The sequence below is a fragment of the Meriones unguiculatus genome, chromosome 7, assembly GCF_030254825.1.
Source record: "Meriones unguiculatus strain TT.TT164.6M chromosome 7, Bangor_MerUng_6.1, whole genome shotgun sequence".
NCBI classification, from domain to species: Eukaryota; Metazoa; Chordata; class Mammalia; order Rodentia; family Muridae; genus Meriones; species Meriones unguiculatus.
Genome location: NC_083355.1, coordinates 119,687,159 through 119,709,022, shown reverse-complemented (window position 1 = coordinate 119,709,022; position 21,864 = coordinate 119,687,159). Strand labels below are relative to the sequence as shown.

The window sequence follows — 21,864 nt, the reverse complement described above, 5'->3', positions numbered from 1 at the left end:
ATGACTTTCAGCCTGGTACTTTTCAGTGACATGTGAAATGGAGACTGAATGGTGCTCTCTTGGTAAAACTGGGGCATGCCCTCGCTACACAGAACACCTGGATGGACTCTGAGCAGGCGGGTGCTGGAAGGCGGTGCCCACTAACTATGCAGGGCCAGTGATCACACAGATTTAGTTGTGGGTATGTGCTCAACGAGTGTTGAGTGGCACCTGGCCATGCTGGCTTGGGAGGGAAATTCTTTTCCCTATGGCTTCTGGGATGAAGTAATCATCCCAACAGCCTCAAAGAGAATAAATTCAAAATTCTGTCTATGCTGGAGTCAGATTCTCTAGGATAAATATACAGAAAATAAAACACAATTTGTAAACAATTCACGGTAAATCGGTTGCATGTTGAAACATCATGAGTGGCCACAGTTTTAATTGCTACTGAGATAGCCTGTCACCCAGCGGGAGGGGGTTTGGGAAGCCCCAAGTTCTCGGCTGGAGCCCAGGGCAGCTCGGATCGCTGCTGTACTTCTGTGCTTCCTGCAGATGCTGCTCATTAGAGAGATGACTCAGCTTTCTCCTCATTTAAGCACGCAACAGAAAATAATGAGTTCTGGGCTTTCACACATTTTTTTTTTAATATGAAGAAACATCTCTCTGAACACAGAAGGGAAAATGTGTAGGGCAAAAGTGCCCCCCAGTGCTGAGCCACGGCTCTGAAACAGCCACCCTGGCAGATGATTGCAATGTCCGTCAGTTCATCCTGGCTCGCAAAGAAGGGAAGTAACAGCTGTGAGGAAAAAGACTGGCGTGTAGGCATCGCTGGCCCTGTGGTGGCTGCCTGTCATGTCACCCTGCTGGGTGGTGCGTTCAAGGAATCCAAGAGCCAGCATAATGTGAGGTGGTCCTGCCGTCATGGAATTCTGGCCACGCTCAGTGCCAGCCCCCTTGCCACTGAGTTTCGTGGCTGTGAGAGATGTGGACACTTGCCACTGCTTGTCTTCTGGGCGGGTCCAGAACCCACAGCAACATGGAAGCCATCTGACAGCCTGGTGGACACCTGTCAGAGGAGCCAGTGTTCCAACAGAGTGGCGGTGCTGACACGCTTCAGGGAAGGCTCGTGTGCCTCCAGCTGCTGCTGGGCTCCCAGCACCCCTGACAGGACTGATGCACCCCTGGTACAGTTTCAGGGAAATCTCCAGATGTTGCTCAGACAGAAAACACGGCCAAGTGAGGCAGCACAGTGAATGCTTGCTGGGAAGAAATGCTGAGCTGTAAAAGCCCCGACACGGCAGGGAGTCCAGCCCACACACCACGCCCAATCTCCCCCCTGAGCTGGTTCTCAGGCTCCAAACTGCTTTCTCCTGGTACCCAGAGCTCTTTGATTATTTTTTAAAGGCAATTCAAAGCTTGACACAGCCTGCTTCCAAGCTGCCCTGAAAACATCTTGGTGACCACACATTTACACCTCAAAAGCCTACTGAAGTTCTAACTCTTCCTTTAAAATGTGCTTCATCTCCAAAGCAAGCTGGCTCTAGCACCCTGGCTGAATGAGCTTGCACCTTGGACCTAGCTGGCAAATCTGGCCCTGAATAGCATAGCGATCGCCCTGTGTCTAAGCCAGCTTGGACAGAGGGACAGTTGCCCAGTGCCCAAGCCCGAAAGCCTTACTGTACTGGGTCTCATGTGGTCTTGATATGCTCTCCCAGAACCTACAGACAGGCATCTTTCTGCCGTGCTGGAAAATAAATCCACACTGCTTACTTTACCAGAAATTAGAAGGCTCCAGGGATATAGTAATTGCTGGGTTAAAAACAGGACAGCCATGCACCAGACCTAACTCTAGCCATGTTCAGAATCTCTTGTCCTCTTGCCTTCTGGGCCATGTGTCCACTCCTGTCCTGGGCACTCGTCCTACAGACTGGGAACAGAGCTCCTCCTGAGTTTAGCTTCACACTTAGTGCAGCTTTGCACTTCTCATACTATCCAGAACCTGTGGCCATGCAGACAGCTGGTGAGCCTGCGAACTGAGCCTGCTCACTCGGCCAAGACGCCTGTACCCAAGACAAACATGCAAGTAGCTAAAGGAGAATCCCAGCCAAGGGAGCAGGCTGAAGCATCACCTTTGCTGGGCGGGTCTCATGTTCCGTCCTGGGATGTGCATTCGCTGCTGGGACCTGGGACAGAAGCTCCAGATAGGACAGATAGCGCCGAAGGGTCTTGGCCAGGGCCACCTCGCTCTCCAGGCTGAACCACTTGTCATGATCAGCACTCTGTTGTAAGGTCCTGGAAAGCAAAGAGAATGACGGCTCAGTGCATGTGTGACCCATGCTGAGCCGTGAGATGGGACAGATGGGAGCGCGGCACGCGTGCAGCCTCGGTGGCCTGCAAGGGCACGCTGATGGTCAACACCTCCACGTCTCCTCGGCCGCAGTGCTGTTTCTTAGCGAGCCCGGACTTGCCATTCCCACAGTGGGCTGAATTCTACAGAGCCTTTGGGAGGGGCCGAGGAGTGACCCTACAGAGCTCACGGATGACGCTTTATCCACCGTGCCTGTCACACCGCTGGCATGAGACAGACAGAAATGGAGCGCAGAGCAAGCAACCACTGCTTGCTCTGCTTGCAGCATGAACCACAGAACTGAGCTGGCTGCCTCAGATCTGCCAACACTCAAGAAGCTGAGGCAGGGGGATGGAAAGTTCAATGCCAGTTCAAGCAATTTAATGAGGTCCTGTTCAAATTAAAGGAAATTACTGAGAATTTCATACATGCATACATATGTATTTTATCAAGTCCACATCCAATTCTGTCTCCTACATCTCCACCATTCTATCCTCCCTTCCTTTTCTTTCTTTCTTTCTTTCTTTCTTTCTTTCTTTCTTTCTTTCTTTCTTTCTTTCTTTCTTTCTTTCTTTCTTTCTTTTCTTTCTTTCTTTTCTGCCTTGGTTTTTCAAGGCAGGGTTTCTCTGTAAGCTTAGATGTCCTAAAATTTGCTCTATTGACCAACCTGAACTCACAGATATCCACCTGCCTCAGCCTTCTTGAAATTAAAGGCACCATCTCCAAACTTTCTCTTCTTTAAAAGTCATTGTACTGGCTGATTCTATGTTAACTTGACACAGGCTAGAGTCATCTTGAAGGAGGAAACCCCACTTGGGTAAAATGCCTTCATAAGATCAGGTTGTAGACAAGCCTGTAGGGCTAGGGCATTTTCTTAATCAATGATTGGGGTGAGAGAGCCCAGCCCATTGTGGGTGGTGCCATCCCTGATCGGGTGTCCTGGGTTCTATAAGAAAGCACACTGAGCAAGCCATGAGGAGTTAGTAAGCAGCATCCTCCATGGCCTCTGCATCCGCGCCTGCCTCCAGGGTCACGCCCTACTTGATTACATTCCTGCCATCACTGCCATCAGTGATAGACTGTTACACGGAACTGAGTGATATAAACCCTTTCCTCCCCAGGCTGCTTTTAGTCATGGTTTACTGCCGCAGTAGCCACCCTAGCTAAGGTGCTCACTGAGTGTACCTCAGGCTGCCCGCATGTGTATGTGCAGGACCACCTGGTCTGCAGGAACATGGGTGCCTCTTGGGAGCCACATCCCTGAAAAAACCCTCCATCTTCCAGCAGCCATCAGCTGCCAACTGTCCTTACAAGGCGTTTTTAAGGTGTAGCAGTATGGCTCAGTGACAGTGTAGGTGCCTCGCCTCGGGATCCTGGGTTCAATGCCCAGAACCAAACATACACACACACACACACACACACACACACACACACACGGCGTCTGCAGTGATGTGATACAGAGCACAGGCATGGGGCAAGGCAGGAAAGTCTGTGGAACAGGCAAAGGGTGCTCCTGCATTGATGCATCCTGCATTGATGTGGATGCTGAACACAAGAGCAGAATGTGGCCTTAGGAGGATAGAAGATCCAGGCATGATCCCCTTAGCCGGGTCCAGCCTCACCTACCATTGTTTTAGCATAGGGGTACCATGTCTGGCTCCTGGCCTACAGAGTGGTCAGTCTGTGACTTGTTACAATGGCCAGGCTCTCCATAGCAGCCATTCTGCTGTCAGATAACCTTTGCCATCGGCTGTGCCACAGATGTCCAGGAGGAGAAGTCTGAAGCTGGAAGCACCTTAGGTGTGGGACTCACCCCATGGATTAGCTGGTAGGGTTAGCAAGAATATGGCCAAGGAAACCAGGCCCTGGGGGCATCTGAGCCTTACAACTGTAAAGAACAGAGCGAGTCCACAGATAGTGTGTCAGAGCGGGTAACATGCCTACACTCAAAGTCTGCAAGAGCCACGGCAGCTGTGAGAGGGCCAGAGGGGGGGCCAGGCATCACAGATCCTGAACAGGGTCTGGGAAAGTTAGAGCAATGGGACGTGAAATCCAGGACTTGAGGACCCAGGTGGAATGTCATGATGGAGGCAGGAGGGAAGGATGTCAAGATGACATCAACCAATTAACTGCAGTTAGCCATGGCTGACCCCATGCTCACGGTTCTTCCCAGAAAGAAGGCTACCTGCCTGGATGTGGGCAGTACCCAGCTGCACCGAGTGGCCAGCCCTCGACACCAGCCTGGCCCACCAATGGGGCTGCTTTCTGATAGAGGAACGAAAGGCATGCAGGCTCTTCTGTGCGCCTGGACTAAACCCAGATACATAAACCACACTGCTAATGAGAGTCAAGACTTCTCCAGCAGACTGCAACTAACGGCTGAGAGTGCTGACAGCACGCTCTGAATTCAGATTGCTTTCGGGCTTTTCGATTCATTAAGCCCCTTGTTTATGTCTAGAAAGGAGATGGGAATTAGTCAAATAGGTCAGAGCCTCTGAGCCACTGTGGGCACTGGCTGCCCACATCACACTGTCTTCAGAAACTTCTCCAAATCTGCCATGTCAGCCAGCACCAGATCACCCTCCCTCAGACCTCCAGTTGTCCGCCTCCCTGCCTCCCGGCCCCTTGCAGGCTCCTGGCTCAGGCTCCAGCATCAGCCCAGCAGGCATGGCCTGCCTGCCTCTTCTCCCTCTGCCCTGGGAAAGACTGTTTCCAGCTGGAGGCTACATCTTTTCTGAAGCAGAAGCACAGGCTAGCACCTCCTCCCCACAGGCCTGAAGCACAGGATAGCCCCGCCCCACAGGCCTGGCCTCTCCCGCCTCACTCAGCTCTCTGTAGATCTGTGCTGGGCAAGGAGGTGGGTCACCAGGGACACGGCATGAAGCAGGCAGGTTCAAATGCACAGAGCTGCATGACCTCACATGTTCTTGTGCTCTTCACTTGGTCCCCAATGCTAGTGTCCACTGAATACTTCCATAAGTACGTATTTTTCTTTTGTTGGTTCCCTAGCCACAATACTGAGTGGTTGCTTTAAGGTGTGCAGTATTCGCCTGTAACTGAGCACAGGTGCCCGGGAGTGGCATTCTCAGTTCAGCTGAAGCAAGGAAAGAAGAACAGCAAGCTCCCTCTCTGCCGGCCCGTATGTGACAAGCTGTGTCACCACAAATTACATTTACAGTTAGGGACAAGCCCCACAATGTTGTACGCTATTTGATCCATCAACTCTGCATGAGTGGAACAGCAAGAGGCAACCGCAGGTCTCGGTGCTCAGGATCCCTTGGAGTGTGCTTCCCTGTGCGGCGGCCTGGCTTTTTTTCCTCCTCTCACACCTATGACGGGAGAGCTGCTCCGGCCTCTGGGTCCCTGAGAGTACCTGCCTCTCTTCCTCTGCCCTGTTCACTGTTCACTGTTGCATCTGAAAGCTACTTCATGGCTTGTGGAGTTCTGGATTTATTTTCCCCTTTCCCCAGTGTGTTCTTGCCTTCGGCCCAACAACAGCCAAGAGCCATGAGAAAGCAGCCTGCTGTACTCTCTCCGTCCCTTCCTGCACTCTTGCCAAGGTTCTGAGCAGTTTGATCACAGTGTGTCTTGATTTTTCATATTTGTATGGGGGGGGGGGCTTATACAGCTTCATAGGTGTGGTTGCTTTAAGAAATGTCTCTTGTAGGTCGGGTATTTGGACACTTGGTCCCCACATGTTGTATAGCAGTTTCCTCAGTGACTGAAACACTCCACTCTGCTGGGAAGCCCCTTCACACAGAAGTTAACCAACTCAAAATACTTCAGAAAGTCCCTGAAACTGACTAGATCTAGTAGGCTTCTACCTCCCAAAACTATTACAAGCAAAGCTGCTGAGAGTGACTCTCAGACAAGCCAAGCTGCCAAGAGACTCTCTTTTCTTAGTTTATTCATTTTGTATCCCAATCCCCCTCCCTTGTCTCCTTCAAGTTTCACCCTTGCTCGCTCTTCAGCCCTATCCCTGTCATCTCCTAGTCCTCAGAAGGGGGAGCCCTCTTCCCTTACCAACTGACCCTAGACTATCAAGTCTCTTCAGGACTGCCTGCATCCTCTTCCTCTGTGGCCTGGCAAGGCACCTCACTAGGGGAAAGTGATCAAGGAGCAGGCACAGATTTCATGTCAGAGACAGCCCCTGCTCCCCTTACTAGAGAACCCACATGGAGAATGAGCTGTCATGGAGACTTTGCTACATCTGAGTAAAGGGTCTAGGTCCTCCTAACGCATGGTCCTTAGTTGGTGCATCAGTCTCCACAGGCTCCCTCCTGGGCCCAGATTTGTTGGCTCTGTTGGTCTTCTTAGGGAGCTCCTGACCCCTCTGGATCCTTATAAGCTACACACACACACACACACACTTCCATGAGACTCTCTGTACTCTGCTCAAAGTTTGGTTGTGAGTCTCAGCATCTGCTTCATCCCCTGCTGGGGGAGCCTTTCAGAGGACACATCTATGGGAGGCTCCCATCCTGTTCCCTCTCTTCAACCACATCTGGTGTCATTCTGTTTGCGCTTCTGAATGAGAATTAAGCATCCTCTAGAGGGTCTCCTCGTTACTTAGTGTCTTTCGGTCTGTGGATTTCAGTATAGTTATCCTGTATGGCTAATATTTGCTTATAAGAGGGTGTATCTTGAGACCAAACCAGACCAGCTGCCTGGAAGATGACCAGCTGAGCTACCTGGAAACTGTTAAGACCAACTGAGCCCCCTCCAAAGGACACTTTCAAACCTGTTGAACTGCCTGCCAGGCTATGCAATGTGCTCCAGGTTCTCAGCTTTGTGAGCTATCTCCCATGCTGGAGTGGGCTTTGGTGGGACAGCTGTCCTGTGAGTCATTCCTGCTCCTGTAAGTAACCTCTTGCCCATAACCCTCTAAGTAACCCAAAGGCTCTCTGGTGGTGCCCGTGCGTGGGCTCACTATCTGAGGTGAGTATATGTGTATGTGCACACACGTGCATAGTGTATGGTGTGTGTGAAGTGATGTCACCCCCCTCGTGGTGGCACCGTTTGTGGAGGTTGTAGAACCTTCACCTGGTGCAGCCTTGCTGGAAGAAGGACATCTCTGGGGACAGGCTTGGGGAGTGTATAGCGCCATCCTCCTTGCAGTTCACGTTCTGGTTTGTGTTTATGGACTTTCCTCTGGAACTATAAGCTGTAATAAACTCCCCTTTCCTTAAAAACGCCTTTAGTCATGGAGTTCTATTACAGTACAGAGAAGTAGCTAATGCAGTGGGTCTCTAGGCTCATCACTGTCACCACGTGGAAACAATTCCGTCTTTTTTTTTTCTTTCTAATACTTCTATCTTTCCCTCCCTGGGGTCCTGCTTTTTGGTCCCTGAATGTGAAGTCACTGGTGATGTTTACTTTGCTATCTTCTGTTTTCTTATTGCTGTGTACCAGTTTTACCGAGTTTTCTACATGTGTCTTATGTGCTGTTAGCCTGGAATGCATCCTTCTCATCTCCCACCTCATGCTTCTGTATCACTCTGTCTGAACTCACAGGTCTCACTGTCCTGCCTCTTCTCCCATCTGGTAACCCTTGATTGCATTCTACACACTTGATTTTATTCCACTTTGGGTGATACATATTCTTGCATGTCTATAACCTTTTTCTTTTTCACTGCTGCTCTTGTTGTTGCTGTTCTTATTAAGATAGCGTCATTTGTGCTATGTCATTTAGTTTGGGGGCTTGAACTCATGGTCATTCCACCTTGCTTTCTCCAATACTGAGATTACCATGCCTAGCTGCTTAAACAGCCTCAGCCTTCCCCACCCCCAGAATAGCTGGCATCCCACTGGGTTCTTAGGAACATCTCTACCACTCAAGTCAAGCCTAGAAGCTATTCCTCTAGAAGCCTGACATCTCTGCTGCTTGATTTCATTTGATGGTCATCTTTTGGGGACAATATCTTACACACTCTGGAAAGGTTGGTATGCCATATAATGAGATGTCTCCCAACCCCACAAGACACGGTGACTGCACATTTTCTGGTATCTAGAGACTAAGGGGCCTGTCGTCTTTTGGTTTGTTTGCTCTGTCTTGACCAGAATCATGACCCAGGCTTAGTTAACCACAGTCTGAAGCAGCACACAGCCAACCCCAGCAGCACAGGTGAATGGAAAGGTCTCCACGTAGTGGAGATGATTTATGCTCTGTAAAGAATGTACCAGTGACAACGGATGCAACCTGGTGACAACAAATATCTCAGAGAGCCATCTTAGTGTTTATGGTTCTAGGAGCCTCATCCACAAACAAATCCAGAGTAGACACTGGAGAGAGGACTACATGCAGAAGGCACAAAGAGAGCTCTGGGTGCTGGAAACATTCTTCTTGCTGACCTGTGTTCCTGGTACTCACACGCAAGTGCCAGTCAAAACATGTCAGATTACACGTTTGAGAACCCCTGCTTCACAGATTTTAAGATTTACCTTACTGAAACAACCCAAGGCCCCTAAAAGTATTGTCACCCAGCTGTGCCCACTACAAAGTTGCCTTCTCCAAGGATCTGCCGGCCTAACCTTACATCCAAGCCCGGCCATCAGCACCCCATTTCTCAAGCCGGGCATCTCCGAAGACACAGCAGGCCATGTCTGGGGTGGGGGCGGGGTAGGTGCCTGAGACACCTGTCACAGTGCATGTGAGACTATGGCCTGCCTTGGATAAGCCACCATATGCACTTTCCAGACTGCAAGCTAGAAGTTACTCCAGCTGCCATGACTCCCTGACTGCTCACAGTCTTGCTGGGCTTGGCTCCACAGCCCTCGCTGGCTTGGGAATTACTGAGGTAGCATTCCAAGCAGGGCATCACCGGTCCCTGTATAATCCATGTGGCCTGAGCCCGGCAGCACATCATTCAGTGCTGTAGGGACCAGGCCCCAGACAAATGGTAGACTGGCCCGAGTCTATCCACACATCCATCCTCTAGGGGCCTGGATGGCGACCAGAGGTCAGGCCAGGCTTCCATTACTGTGGCCACCGGCTGCCTTAGAACTAGGGGAGACGTCCTTTCATCACTGGCTAGCCTGGACCACCCTCTACCCCAACAGCAAGAACTGCAGCATGTACAACAACAAGCTCCTCTCACGAGGTCTGGCTGTGGCCACACGCTCATCCTACCACAGCCCGCTCGTGTGAGAGGAGCGCATATGAACAGATAGGCTGCAGCAGGCTGGTTCCTGAGCATGTGAGCCCCAGAACACTGTTTAGGCAGCAGGTTCCTGGTTTCAGTGTCAGGGTTCACAGCACACATCCTCTCCCCTCAGGTGCCTTCTTGACATGTGTTTTATGTTGGACCAGGAAGCATATGCCTTGTCTGAGACACTTTGAGGTTGGAAACTTCTGGGTTTGAGTGATGCTTACACAGGCAGAGGGGGAGATATAAGAGGAGACACCAGGTTAGACACAACGTTAAGTTGGATTTTACATGACAGGCTAACATTCGCTTTGTATGGTACATTTGGTGACCTCTCCCCTTGCAGGTGACAGGCTTGTGGGATCACGCACTGACTCCTCTATCCTGTGCCGTCTTTTAGGATCATTGAGTGAACCCTCTGCCCAGTAAGGGGTCGACTTTCCTGTCTGCAGTTGTCAGTGCGAAAAAGCAGTTTCAGATTTAGATTTCTAGGTTAAAGGTACCTCAATTTGTGGGTGTGTATGTGCAAGCCTGCATGTGTGCGTGCATGTACATGTAAGAGCGTGTGTGTGCACGTGTGAATGTGAATGTGACTGTGCTGCCTTCCGCAGACTTCAATGTTACATTTTAAACAAGATCAGATGCAGAAAATCACTTGTACCACCCTCTGGAGAGGCGTTGCCGAATGAGGCCACGAGCCAGATGCAGTGCCACCTGGAACATTGCCAGTGCCACACCCACCCTGGGTAAGGGAAGCAGTGCCTCATCCCACCGTGAGCAATCGTGCCGTGCTTGGGTTTTTACTGTGACCTCCACACACTTTAGGAAATGTGCTGGGCTTTCAGTGGAAGTAACTCTACAAATTCCTCACGTAAAAGTTAACTGGGAGTCATATGCCAGCTGATGCTGCATGTGACAAGACAGATTTTCAGGGATGTGTTGTTGGGGTGTCTAAAGGAGGAGGGGTGGGAGTTCTAGACGACAAAGCAAGAAGGGTGGGAAGAAGAGGATAAAAAGGGAGAAGAATGCAAGGAAGCAAGGAGAAAGAGGAGGTTATGAAAAAACGGAAGGAAGGAAACAGGCAGGAAGCAAGCTACTACTCTTAAGGGTGATATCGGCACATATTTAAAATGATAGCAAGGAAACACAGTCAAAACTGCGGTGAGATAGCATCTCACCCATTAGAATGACTATTCTTAAAGTACTGGTGAGGCTATAGGATGAAAATTCTCACATTGCACACTGCCAGTGAGAATGCAAATGGGTGTCATTGTTGTGGAGAACAATAGAGAAGGTCCCAGGAAGTCTGAAAGCAGGACTGCCATGGAATCTCCTCATTTGTTTCCAAGCATTTATCTAAAGAAAGTGGAATCAGCAAAGATGCTGGAGCTGACTACCTGAAGTACTACTCACAGCTGTCACAGGAGGAGATGGGTTCAGGCATCTGCTGTGGATAAATAAAGTGCAGAACACACACCACAGACTAACGTTCTGCTATAAAGAATGAAATCCTATCCTTTACAGCAGAGTGCATGGAGCCAACAGGGCAACATGCTAAATGAAACAAGCCAGGCATTTTGTCATCCCTCACACGACCAAGCTGAATGGAGGACAGTAATCACCAGTGGCTGGGAAAGGTGAGGGAGGCTGGATCCTAAGAACCAGGGCACAGAAAGAAAAAGGTCCCAGTGAGCCACAGCACATGACTGGCCACACTCGAAGTAACACAGCTTGCCCTTTGAAAGGCCCAGAGAGAGAAACGTAAACTCTAAACACAAGAGACGGATGAAGGAAGGGAAGGTCAGTGGCCTGATGTGATCATTGTACAAATGGCAGCCAGACTCAGTTCATGCATGCTTGCCAAAAGCATCTCCTAAAGCTGAGGTTCAGCAAAAATGTCCCCATCTCTAGTAATCTCAGGTGACAAACCTATTCTGTCACCAGGTATGGTGGCCAATGTCTGTAGTTCTAGCACTCGAATGGACAAGGCAGAAGGAAATACCATGAGCTCCAGGCAAGCTTAGACTACAGAGTTAGACCCATTTAAAAACAAAAATAAAATCATCCCTGCTTTGTTGCTAATTTCTGGTCCAGCCATGGCAAACACAAAATTTATGGGGCAGTTCAGAGTTCTCTGCACCTCAGAAAACAGCTAATTTTCCTGACTACTTTTTAATGGATGGAATTTAATTTTCTATGTTATTGGATTGTTATTTAGCTGGTCCATTTACTCCTCCTGTATTTTGTTTATTTTCCTCTCCAACTGATAATCAATGCAGACAGGGGTAGATGATGAAGATGCCTTTAAGTGGCCTTATTTGTTTCTCCTGTGTCTCTTCTGTGCAAGGGACATAGTTTGTGACCCTGCAAAAAGTCACAATGATTGAGTGGCCACTTAAAGTGTACCACGTCCCAGCAATCAGCATGGACGTTTACCAGATCACTTGGCTTCAAAGGAGTCAACATTTGTGGGAGTATTTCCACCTCTAAAAAGCTGGAATGTCTCTCCTGCCTGGACTCTGCCCTTGCATGCACTGCGCTTTCAGCCCTCACACAAGCTGCTAGAAGTTGCCATGCTAGAAGCTAACACAGAGCCCAGAAGGACTCAGTGACTGTCATTTCACGTCATTTGGTTTTACATGCAGGCCTGGGCCAACCAACAATGACGATGGAGGTGACCCACACACACAGCCTACAAGGCCTGGTTCTCATCTCAGGAACCGCAACACACAACCAGCTCTTGGTTCTCAGTGATCCTGCGTGTGCCACGCCCACTCTTCACAGTGATATCGAACATACCCTACATGGCTCTGTCCAGCTCAGCACATCACGTGGCCTCTGCATAAAGAAAGGCATTTATATGTGGAGGAGGACAAAGGAGCAGCTGGGACCGCTGCCCCCTCAGGTTATGGATCAGTGGGGATCCCGAAACAAGTACCAAACTCTCTTCTTTATCTCCCCACTCTCTCCCTCTCCTCTGAAAATGGAGCCAAGAGTGTGCATGTATTAGAAAGCACCATATCACTGAGCAATCCTATTACTCTTTTTTCCTCCTTCATTTCTTAAAACCTGAGCCAGGGTCTCATTCTGTAGCTCAGGACTTGTGCTTGCTTCATGCCTCAGCCTCCACCACCTGACAAGAGGTGCATGTGTACCCCACAATGTCTGGCCTCATCTTCAGTCTGAATGAATCACTGGTTTGAAGCGAGCTGCTCTGTCTCTCTGGCGATCAATGCCATGTATGAAAAAACTCCAAATGCCATTTCATGGCCAGCTATGGGCAAGCAAAGCCCTGAGGCCATGTGAAATGGGGAACCCAGGCAGGAGTCTAGATCGCTGCTGTCACCTATCCTGTAATTCAGACACATTGCAGGTCCTTCTCCTTTCCTTCTTTCATGTATTCAGTCACTTCTGTGACTTAGGCTGGTGGGGGTGGACTCTGGTAGAACAGGAAGGAAGTGTCTGGGACAGGAAGGGAAACAAAATGGCCTCTACTCTCTAGGGTTTGGGGACACATGGGCTTCTTTAATTAATAATGTAATAAGTCGAGCAACAGTACCAAAATAACTGGGCACAGGGGTCTTTTCTGAGACTAATACTCTAACCAAGGACCATTCATGGATATAATCTAGAACCCCTGCACAGATGTAGCCCATGGCAGCTCAGTCTCCAAGTGGATACCCTAGTAATGGGAATAGGGACCGTCTCTGACATGAACTCTGTGGCTGGCTCTTTGACCCCCCCCACCCCCAGGGGAAGAACAGCCTTGCCAGGCCACAGGGGAAGACAATGCAGCCAGTCCTGAAGATACCTGATAGGCTAAGGTCAGATGGAAGGGAGGAGGACCTCCCCTATCAGTGGACTTGGAGAAGGGCAGGAAGGAGAAGAGGGAGGGAGGGTGGGATTAGGAGGAAATGAGGAAGGGGGCTACAGCTGGGATACAAAGTGAATGAACTATAAACTGTAATTAATAAAGAAAATAAATTTAAAAAGATGAAAAAATAATGTAATAAGTCTTCTGCTTGGAAACCTGGGGTGATGCTATCATTGAATTTACAATCAGACACAGTTATTTAGAATGCTGAAGAAGAGAAACACAAGTAAGTCATGCTGCAGAGGAAAAGCAAGCCCAGGTACTGCTGGCGTGGACTCCCTGCCGGGCTCCTGCATGCCTCTCAGAAGCTGCTGGAGTTGGTTAGGAAACCTGTACTTCAAACAAAAGTACCCAAGGGTCAGATCTGAGAGAAGGTCACAGATGGATCTGGATCGGGAGGCAGGAGCCGAGTGGGAGCAGCAGCACCAACCTGAGGCGAGAAGTGAGGATCACAGCTGCAGGGTTTTGGACAGAGGCGCAGCAGGACAGTCCAGAGTGCAGGACAATCCTAAGGCATAATGCTGGCAACGCAGCAAGCTTGATGACGTGAACATGATAAAGGACGCTTCACTGAGAAGATTTATTAAGCCAAAGTACGAACAAAGACATCCTAAGCTCACGTAATGCCACAGTCATTTATATTTGTAATTAGAAACACAGCATATATGTAAAATCATAAACTACATAGATATGTACTGAAAATAGTGGGCACAAATATACTTTTGAATCATCCATTGGAAACAGAAAAAGTATTACATAAACAGGGCCACAAAAAAAACCCCAAAATTTCTAAAAAGTTCAAATCTAACACCTGACTGAAAAGCAATAGCACTTGACTCTAAAATTTATAGGCAAAAGCAAAGAAATGTTAGAAAAAGGAAATTTTTATATGCCTTAATTGTTCCAGAAAGATGTGAAGTGACAGCCCCAGGTACACAGAGAAAAGCTCAGGAGGAGGTGGCACCAAGGCTACAATCAGAAGCAATGCAAACAAGATCTTAAAAACAGTAAGTCCAAAGACAGCAGAAAGAAAAGACCCAAAAAATGGGTTTTTAAAAATTATTTTAAGGAGATGAAAAGAAAACGTAAGTTTAAACCATCACAGAGATTATAGGCACATAGGGCTGAGCCCTTTCTTCACGCTGGCAGAGCAGCACGTGGGCACTAGGTTAGCATCCGAAGTCTCTATGGAGACCGCTTTCTTTGAAGATACTGACAATGAAAGACTGTGAGCTTACGTACAAAGAAAGATAATGTTTAAATATATCACGGACTGGATCATTTCAATGATAAAGAAAAGTCTCCCAGTGACTTTGGGGGTAAAAAAAAATGAGAATTATGCAATTGACATGTGAGAGTGATATGGTGGAGAAGCAGGGGGCAGGAGGAAGAACAGGAAGTTTAGAACAGGAAGCATCAGGCAGGGAGCTGGAAGCAGAGAGCAGGGAACTGGGAACCAGGGGTAGGGAGCAAGTTACAGGGAGCTGGGGCCAGGCTGTGCTGTGCTCCTGGTTTGACTGTGGAGTCTCCATGGAGTCCCATAGGCCTATAGCATCCTCCAACGGGAATCACGTAGACTGATAAAGATAAAGGTGAGAGACCACGGGGCCAAAGTCAGGGGTTCGTGGGACCTCATGGGTATTGGGATGCAACACAGTGGAGTCTGGGCCTTGTGTCTGGAGCCAGACGAAGAGTCTGGCCTCCCTCTGCTACATCGACAGTGGACAACACCCCAGGGGTCAGGCCAAAGCAAAGACAGAGCCCAGGGACCAGGAGGACACAGGAGCTAAGAAGCCAATTCTCCTTGACAGGACAGGGCTCATAGGATGGAGAAGAGTCTGGAGAAGAGCTGCCAATTTCTCACAGAAACTGGTCCTTAGAGATGGATGCCTGGTGTTCTCTTCCACTCATGAGGAAGGAATGAACTCAGGAGAGCAGAGATCTTTTTTAAAACCCTGCCACAGGCCATGTCTGAGCCAGAAACAGAAAAGCTCCTCAAAACACAGGAATGAAAGTCACTGGCTTACCACTCCGAAGGAAACAGACAGTGCCATAAGTCCTGTATGGACAAGAGCAGCACAGTGTGGGCACAAGGCGGGCACAGACGACTCAGTCATTGTATGCAGGTGAGCGCTCTGGCTCTCACAAGGAAAAGAAGCCCAGATAAAAGACTGCTTTGCTATTAAGGCTTTAAAAGACATCATCTCAGCTGTCTGGGGTGTCAGAGCTCAAGGTCTCTGGGGTGGACCGGCTCCACTGGGGTGCAGGCGAGTAGCTGTGTCTCTCACTGTTCCCAGCTATGTCTCCTCTTTGCCTCCCACACTCCTCGGGCTGCTACTCCGGGAGGTGCATTCCGATCCTCCAGTCCCATGGTTGCTCGCTCTTCCTGAGGCCCCAGGCACTCCTGGGCTGAGCACTGGGACCGTTCGGATGGACCGAGGTTACCAGTTGTGACCTGAACAGTAGCAGGAAGGGGGACTGGAGACAAATCCCAGGCAGGGTCAGGGCACACTTCGATAGGGTTTTATTTTGTCTCACTTCCCAGGATAGCATTCCCTACACTACAAAACTACTGGCATTTTCTTCTCAATTAAGAAAGCATTAAAGACAGGTGCTCAGGCACACAACATGTGTCAAAACATATTAATAATTATTATACACATGTATGAATGCACATGCATTATAAACTATTCTCTATAATTTATGCTAATTTTCATAAATATATAACTTAAATGTATATGCAACATGATGAAAAACATATGCACACATCATACACACATATATATATATACATACATACATCATACATACATACACACATACATCATACATACATATCTCAGTCTCTTTATAAAGGATGCTCCCAGAAAGAGTAGCTCCCTCTGTGTGAAGCACAGAGACACCATTCATCCATTCAGACTCACTGTCCTCCTCAAGGGCTCAACTGTTTATCTGCTTATCTGTTTTTACTGCTTTGCTTCCACTAGACTGGAAATGGCCTTCCTGATGACCTGGGGTCCTGATCCATTAGATGCACGTGGTCATAAAGGCAGATAGTCCTATTTTGTGCAAGGACTCCCACAGATAAACTGCAGTTTAAGAATGTTCTCCTGCTTCGGGAACAGTGGGCCTTGCAAACTAGGCCTTCGGGAAGAGTCCTGTGAGTTCTTTAGTCTCAAAATCCTGTGCACCAGTCCAGGCACATTCTCGTAGTTTCTCTTTAGCAATTGTTAAACTTCCTGTTTCCCATTTCCTGACCTCTAGGTCATGGGTCCCCAAGGACAGGGAAAGAGATGGCACACAACAAATTTGCTCAATATGGGTTGCTGTACTTTGGGAGGGAAAAACTGTGACTTTCTCAGTCAATCCCACTCATTGCGTTGCAGTTAACATGCTTTACTAGGAGGGAACCAGACTCCTTGACCTCACTTTGTGAGAGCACAGCTCTGAAGACAGGCCTCTTCTGGGCTCTCATAGACAAGGAAGGACAAGGCTCGCATCTTGGTGACTGGGCACCACAGCACAGCACCACCGCTCCCTGGAGCACAGGGCTACTCCACCTTTTCCTTGAAGAGCGGCCTCTTCCTCATGGATATCCACTCTACACCAAAAGGCTGTCAGTTGCTTTGCTGCGCTGAAAGCATCCAATCTTAACAGTATGGCTGTGCCTGGGAGCGAAAGGAGGCAAGCCACGCCCACACATACCTGGCTGGGCCGGAAGCTTCCCTGAGCCCTGGGGAAGCCCTGGGGAGGTCAGCGAGTTCCTGGGCCATCACGCGCTGGGTATAGTCATCCTGCCACGCGAAACCTGTGGGGAAAGGAGTGTAGCCTGAGCATGAATTCGCAAACGTGGCTAAACTCTTACCCCAGATTCCCAGACCACAGATCCCTGGTCTTCCTGCAGAGCATGGGGCCGTGTGTGGCTCCGTAAGATCCCCTTGGCTTTCTCAAATTTCCAGACCCCATGACAATCAGGGCTTTGCTCCATTGTTTTAAAAACAGGTGCAGTAGGGGCTGACGTGGCTGGCAGACAACGGAGAGCCAAACCAAGAGAGACGTTTCTCTAATGTAGAGATAGATGGACCTTGTCTCCCCGGGTGGGCTCGCTGACAGCAAGGATGCCGCCATCGCCAATGAGCCTGTCGCTGCCCGGCACACTCAGCACACCCACTGTTCTGCCGAGCTGGCGGCCACACCACAGTGGAACACTGTCCCCCTAACCCATCCTGCTCGAGAGCCCGGCGTTTGGCTGGATAGGGTTACACTCCTGCAAGGCAATTACTGGGGGTTTAATGTAGTAAATCTCAGAGCCAATTACATTATATTTACACTCAAATGTTGTGACAAAGAGCTTTACAACAAGGGGGAAGCAGTTATGAAGGCAAAAATCCATGCGATTGTGCATTAATTACATGCGCTGTGGATCACATGATAATTATGCTCAGAATTACCAAATAACTCCCAAGAATAATTATTATGCAATTTGTACATTTTAGATCTTACGGTAACGCGCTCACACTTAGACCTACTCCATGCAATTATCCGTAATTATCTAATCACTAAGCATCATGTAATTACAGAGGGATATTTTTATGCTCTGTGCAAAAAACAAGTTACAAATCCTTCAAACCAGGACAGCTCAGTGTATGTACATGTTTGCACACGTGTGAATGTTTACCCCCATATGTCCATGTGCATATGATCATGAATGTAAGTATTGTGCATACATGAGTAGATGTGTGTGCATATTTGTGTGTGTGTATGTGAATGCCCCTGTGTGTGTGCGTGTGCATGTGTGTGTGTGTGTGTGTCTAGCATGGTGAGGAAGTCCAGAGCACACACTCTGGATGAAGTTTAAAGGAGCCAGAAGTGGGTTTCATGAACATATTTCAACATTTTGAAATGCAAATGTGAATTGCCAAAGCTTACAGATGGCAAGAATCAAATGGCTTGCCTGTCCTCGGTCCCAGGAGGCCCAGTGGTAAAAATACCGGGGGTCTCTGGCCTCCGCCCCAGGTCCTCCGGAGCACCTCTCTGTGGAAGGTAACTCAGCACAGGGAGCTCAGCCCAGCCCAGCAGCCTGCCGTGCTTGGTGTTAAGGCAGCAGAAAGGCAGGCCCTCTGCCAGGCATGCTTCCGAGGCCTCTCAGTCCATTCCCAGGAGCCTTTTCAATGGAAAATGCTTTTACGATGTTAACTCAGCAGCCAGGATTTTAGGTTTAGAAAACAAGCGTATTTTAAACATGCCATTCCCCAAGGACAGCCTTACTATTAATATTTATCAGGCAACTGACAATTGAGAGCATAAAAGAACTTTGCATGAAAAAATTTCATTGAAAATGCCATCTTCTGGGCTAGGGCGATGACTCGGTGACGCGCGGGCTTGCATGCTCAGGGACCTGTTTGGTTTACAGACCCCACGTCTGGAAAGCTGGGCACGCTAGCAACGCCTGGGGCCCCGGGACTGAGGAGGGGGAGACAGCGGGACTCCTGGGGCTCACCGGACAGTCCAGCACACTTGGCAGGTTTCGGGCCAGTGAGAGACCCTGTCTTAAGAAACAGAAGAGGTTGCCCCTGAGAAATAGCACCAAAAGGTTGTCCCTGGCCTCCTGTGTTCGGGCACGCACACACGTGTGCACACACATGTGACACATGCATGCAGGCATACACTCACAAGTGGCATTCTGTATAGTGTGTGCTAAAGAACACATGAGCACTCTGCCACGCTGCCGAGCACGGTGACAAGCGCCACAGGAGCGCCACTGGCCAGGCAAACTGGCAGTTTGCACAGGCCGTCTACAGGCCACCTCAACCCCACGCAGATTGCTAAGGCTCCATCTGAGAAAAAAAGTAAGTGCTTTCGTGTGTTGAAAAAAAGCAAGGGGGGCTGAGCATCGCTTTGAACTTCCAAGGAAACAAAGTGCCCTGGAAAAGACGACCCGTCTGCCCGAACGTGAGGACATGGCCCGTGTGCAGGAGAGGAGGAAGACGAGATTTCTCCTGTCTATCCAATAACTGCTTCCGGCAACCTGAGACAGGGAGGGCCAAGGGTGTGAGAACGAGCAAGGCTTCATGCCCTTCTCCTGTGTCCCCAGATTTAGTGCTGAAGACACCAACCCATGAATGCCCTGGGACGGGCACACACGCACACACACACACACACACACACACATACACATATACACACACATATACACACACATATACACACATACACACATATACACACATACACACATATACATACACACACATACACACACATATACACACACATACACACATATACACACACATACACACACAGGCATGCACACACACACATACACACACGCACACACACATATGCACACACACACAGGCGCACACACATGCATGCACACACACACACACATGCACACACACTCTGGTCACCATCCACGCTCAGCAAAGGGCATCCCAGCAAGACATGAGAACATTAGACAGCCGTGGGCTCCACAGAAAGTGCAGTCTCCCGTCCCACCTTCCAGGCTGAGCATCCTGAGGCTCCTCCCTCCTGAGACAAGAAGAATGCCCTCACCCCATGTCTCAGCTTTGAAGATCACTGAGCTGGGGGAGTGACCCTGCACCCGCCCATGATACAAGGGGTGGCGTGGACTAGAGGCTGTAACTCTCACCCTCCCCACCCTCAGAGGCAGAAAGAGGCTCAGAGGGATTTGAACCTCCTTCAAGGTTAGCTGCAAGGAGTACTCTACCCTGTCTTGTAGAACAGCACCAGTTAAAGCTGGTCAGAGCACAGAGCTTAAACAGAGCCCAGGCCCTTATACAAACCACACAGAATTCAGTGGAAATCACTGGTCCCACCAAGAGATACCTCAAGACCAGGGATGGGGTACCTCAGGCAGAATGAAAGCAGAGTTAAGAGACGCAGCACTGGAATGGCATGAGCTAGGGCAGTCGGATTGTAATTTAAAGCCGTAGCTCCCGTGAGCTATGAACCCATATGAAACAAAAGAGAAACAAAACAAAGAGCCTTAGCAAACACAGGGGTGATAGAAAAACAACAGAAACGGAAGGATCATAACCAGAGACGACGGCAAGAAAACAGTTCTGTGGGTACACTGCTTAGGATGAAAAGGTAAAAAGAGTCGGTGAACTGCAAGACAGAGTTCAATAACACAGTCCACAGGCTGCAGAAACAGCGGCGGCACCCGGAGTCTCGAGGTCATAACCAAAGGTATACCATCCATGCCGAGAGACTCAAGGAGAGGACAAACAAGGCAGGGCCCAAAACCTGCTTACAGAAGTGATGGCTCAAGATGTCTCCATTTAGACAGTAGGCTTGAAGAGGCTGGGGTGAGGAGATGGCTCAATGGGTAAGAGCATTTGCTGCTCCTGCAGAGGACCAGAGTTCAGTTCCCAGATCCCACATCAGATGGCTCACAATTGTCTGCATCTCTAGCTCCAGGGAGACAATGCCCTCCCCTTGCCTCTATAGGCATCCACATGCAATACACACATATATTCAACAAATCTTATATATACATAGATACACATATATGTACATGTTACGAAATGAAATCTAAAACTAGAAACTTATTTAAAAAAAAAAAACTCAAAGAAACTGAGCACAGCCCACACACAGCAGACCCTGCCTCCTTGTCCAAGATTCATGATCATTAAATTTCTGAAAACCTATAAAGAAAAAGTCTTGATGCTGCCCCAAATGACTCCTTACCTATATGGGACAGGATTCACATCAGAAGGTAAGCTGTGAGGAAAAAGTGCCAAAGAAACATTCTGAATCTATCAGACAGCCAGAGACAACCCATGGGGATGAGATGTAAATAAAGAGACTCTCAAACAAAGCAACAGGAGCTTTCACCAGAAGGGCTACTCTAGGAAAACACAAAGTGAACTATGTGGAAGCAAAGGAAGTGGTGGGAGAAGGAAACAACCCCAGGAAAGAACATAACTCACATAGCACTGCTTCTCCCAAGCCTGTGTTTGAACATGGAATCACACATCATAACATCTACATTCTCCTAAGGACAGGGAGAGGAAATGATTAGCAGCTGTGTTATAAATGAGTGGGTAGGCCTGTCAAAAACAGGCTAAACTGGGGTACTAACAAACTGCTCTAAGCCACATACATGGAACATAATATTTCAACAAACCAGGTATTGAGGAAAAACACCACCGATAAAATGAATTTCCAAATACGTAAAAGTAACCTAAGGAAAACAAAGAAAATACATACACACATATGGAAAAGAAGGAAGGAAGGAAGGAAGGAAGGAAGGAAGGAAGGAAGGAAGGAAGGAAGGAAGGAAGGAAGGAAAGATGGAGAAGAAGAAAAAACAAGCTGGAAGTACAGGTCAGCACTACAATACTTACTTAGCACGTGTGAGGCTCTGAGTTTGATACTCAGCACCAGAAAAAAAGGAAGAGCAGGAAAAAGGAAATGGGGAAAGGCAACATTATACCTTAAAATGTCAATAATTATATTCAATATCAGTGTCTTAAAATATGTAATGA

The 21,864-nt window shown here is 48.8% G+C and overlaps 1 protein-coding gene across 5 annotated transcripts in view; it reads right to left on the bottom strand.

Moving 5' to 3' along the window:
- Window positions 1-21,864, bottom strand: part of Ptprn2 (protein tyrosine phosphatase receptor type N2) — a 695,760-nt gene that overhangs the window by 403,776 nt on the left and 270,120 nt on the right. For all 5 annotated transcript variants that reach the window (XM_060388289.1, XM_060388288.1, XM_060388285.1 and 2 more), the window contains 2 exons: window positions 17,054-17,156; window positions 2,112-2,274 (listed from right to left, as the gene is read on the bottom strand). In XM_060388289.1, coding sequence (XP_060244272.1) covers window positions 2,112-2,274; window positions 17,054-17,156 — 266 coding nt within the window. The remainder of the gene's footprint in view (window positions 1-2,111; window positions 2,275-17,053; window positions 17,157-21,864) is intronic.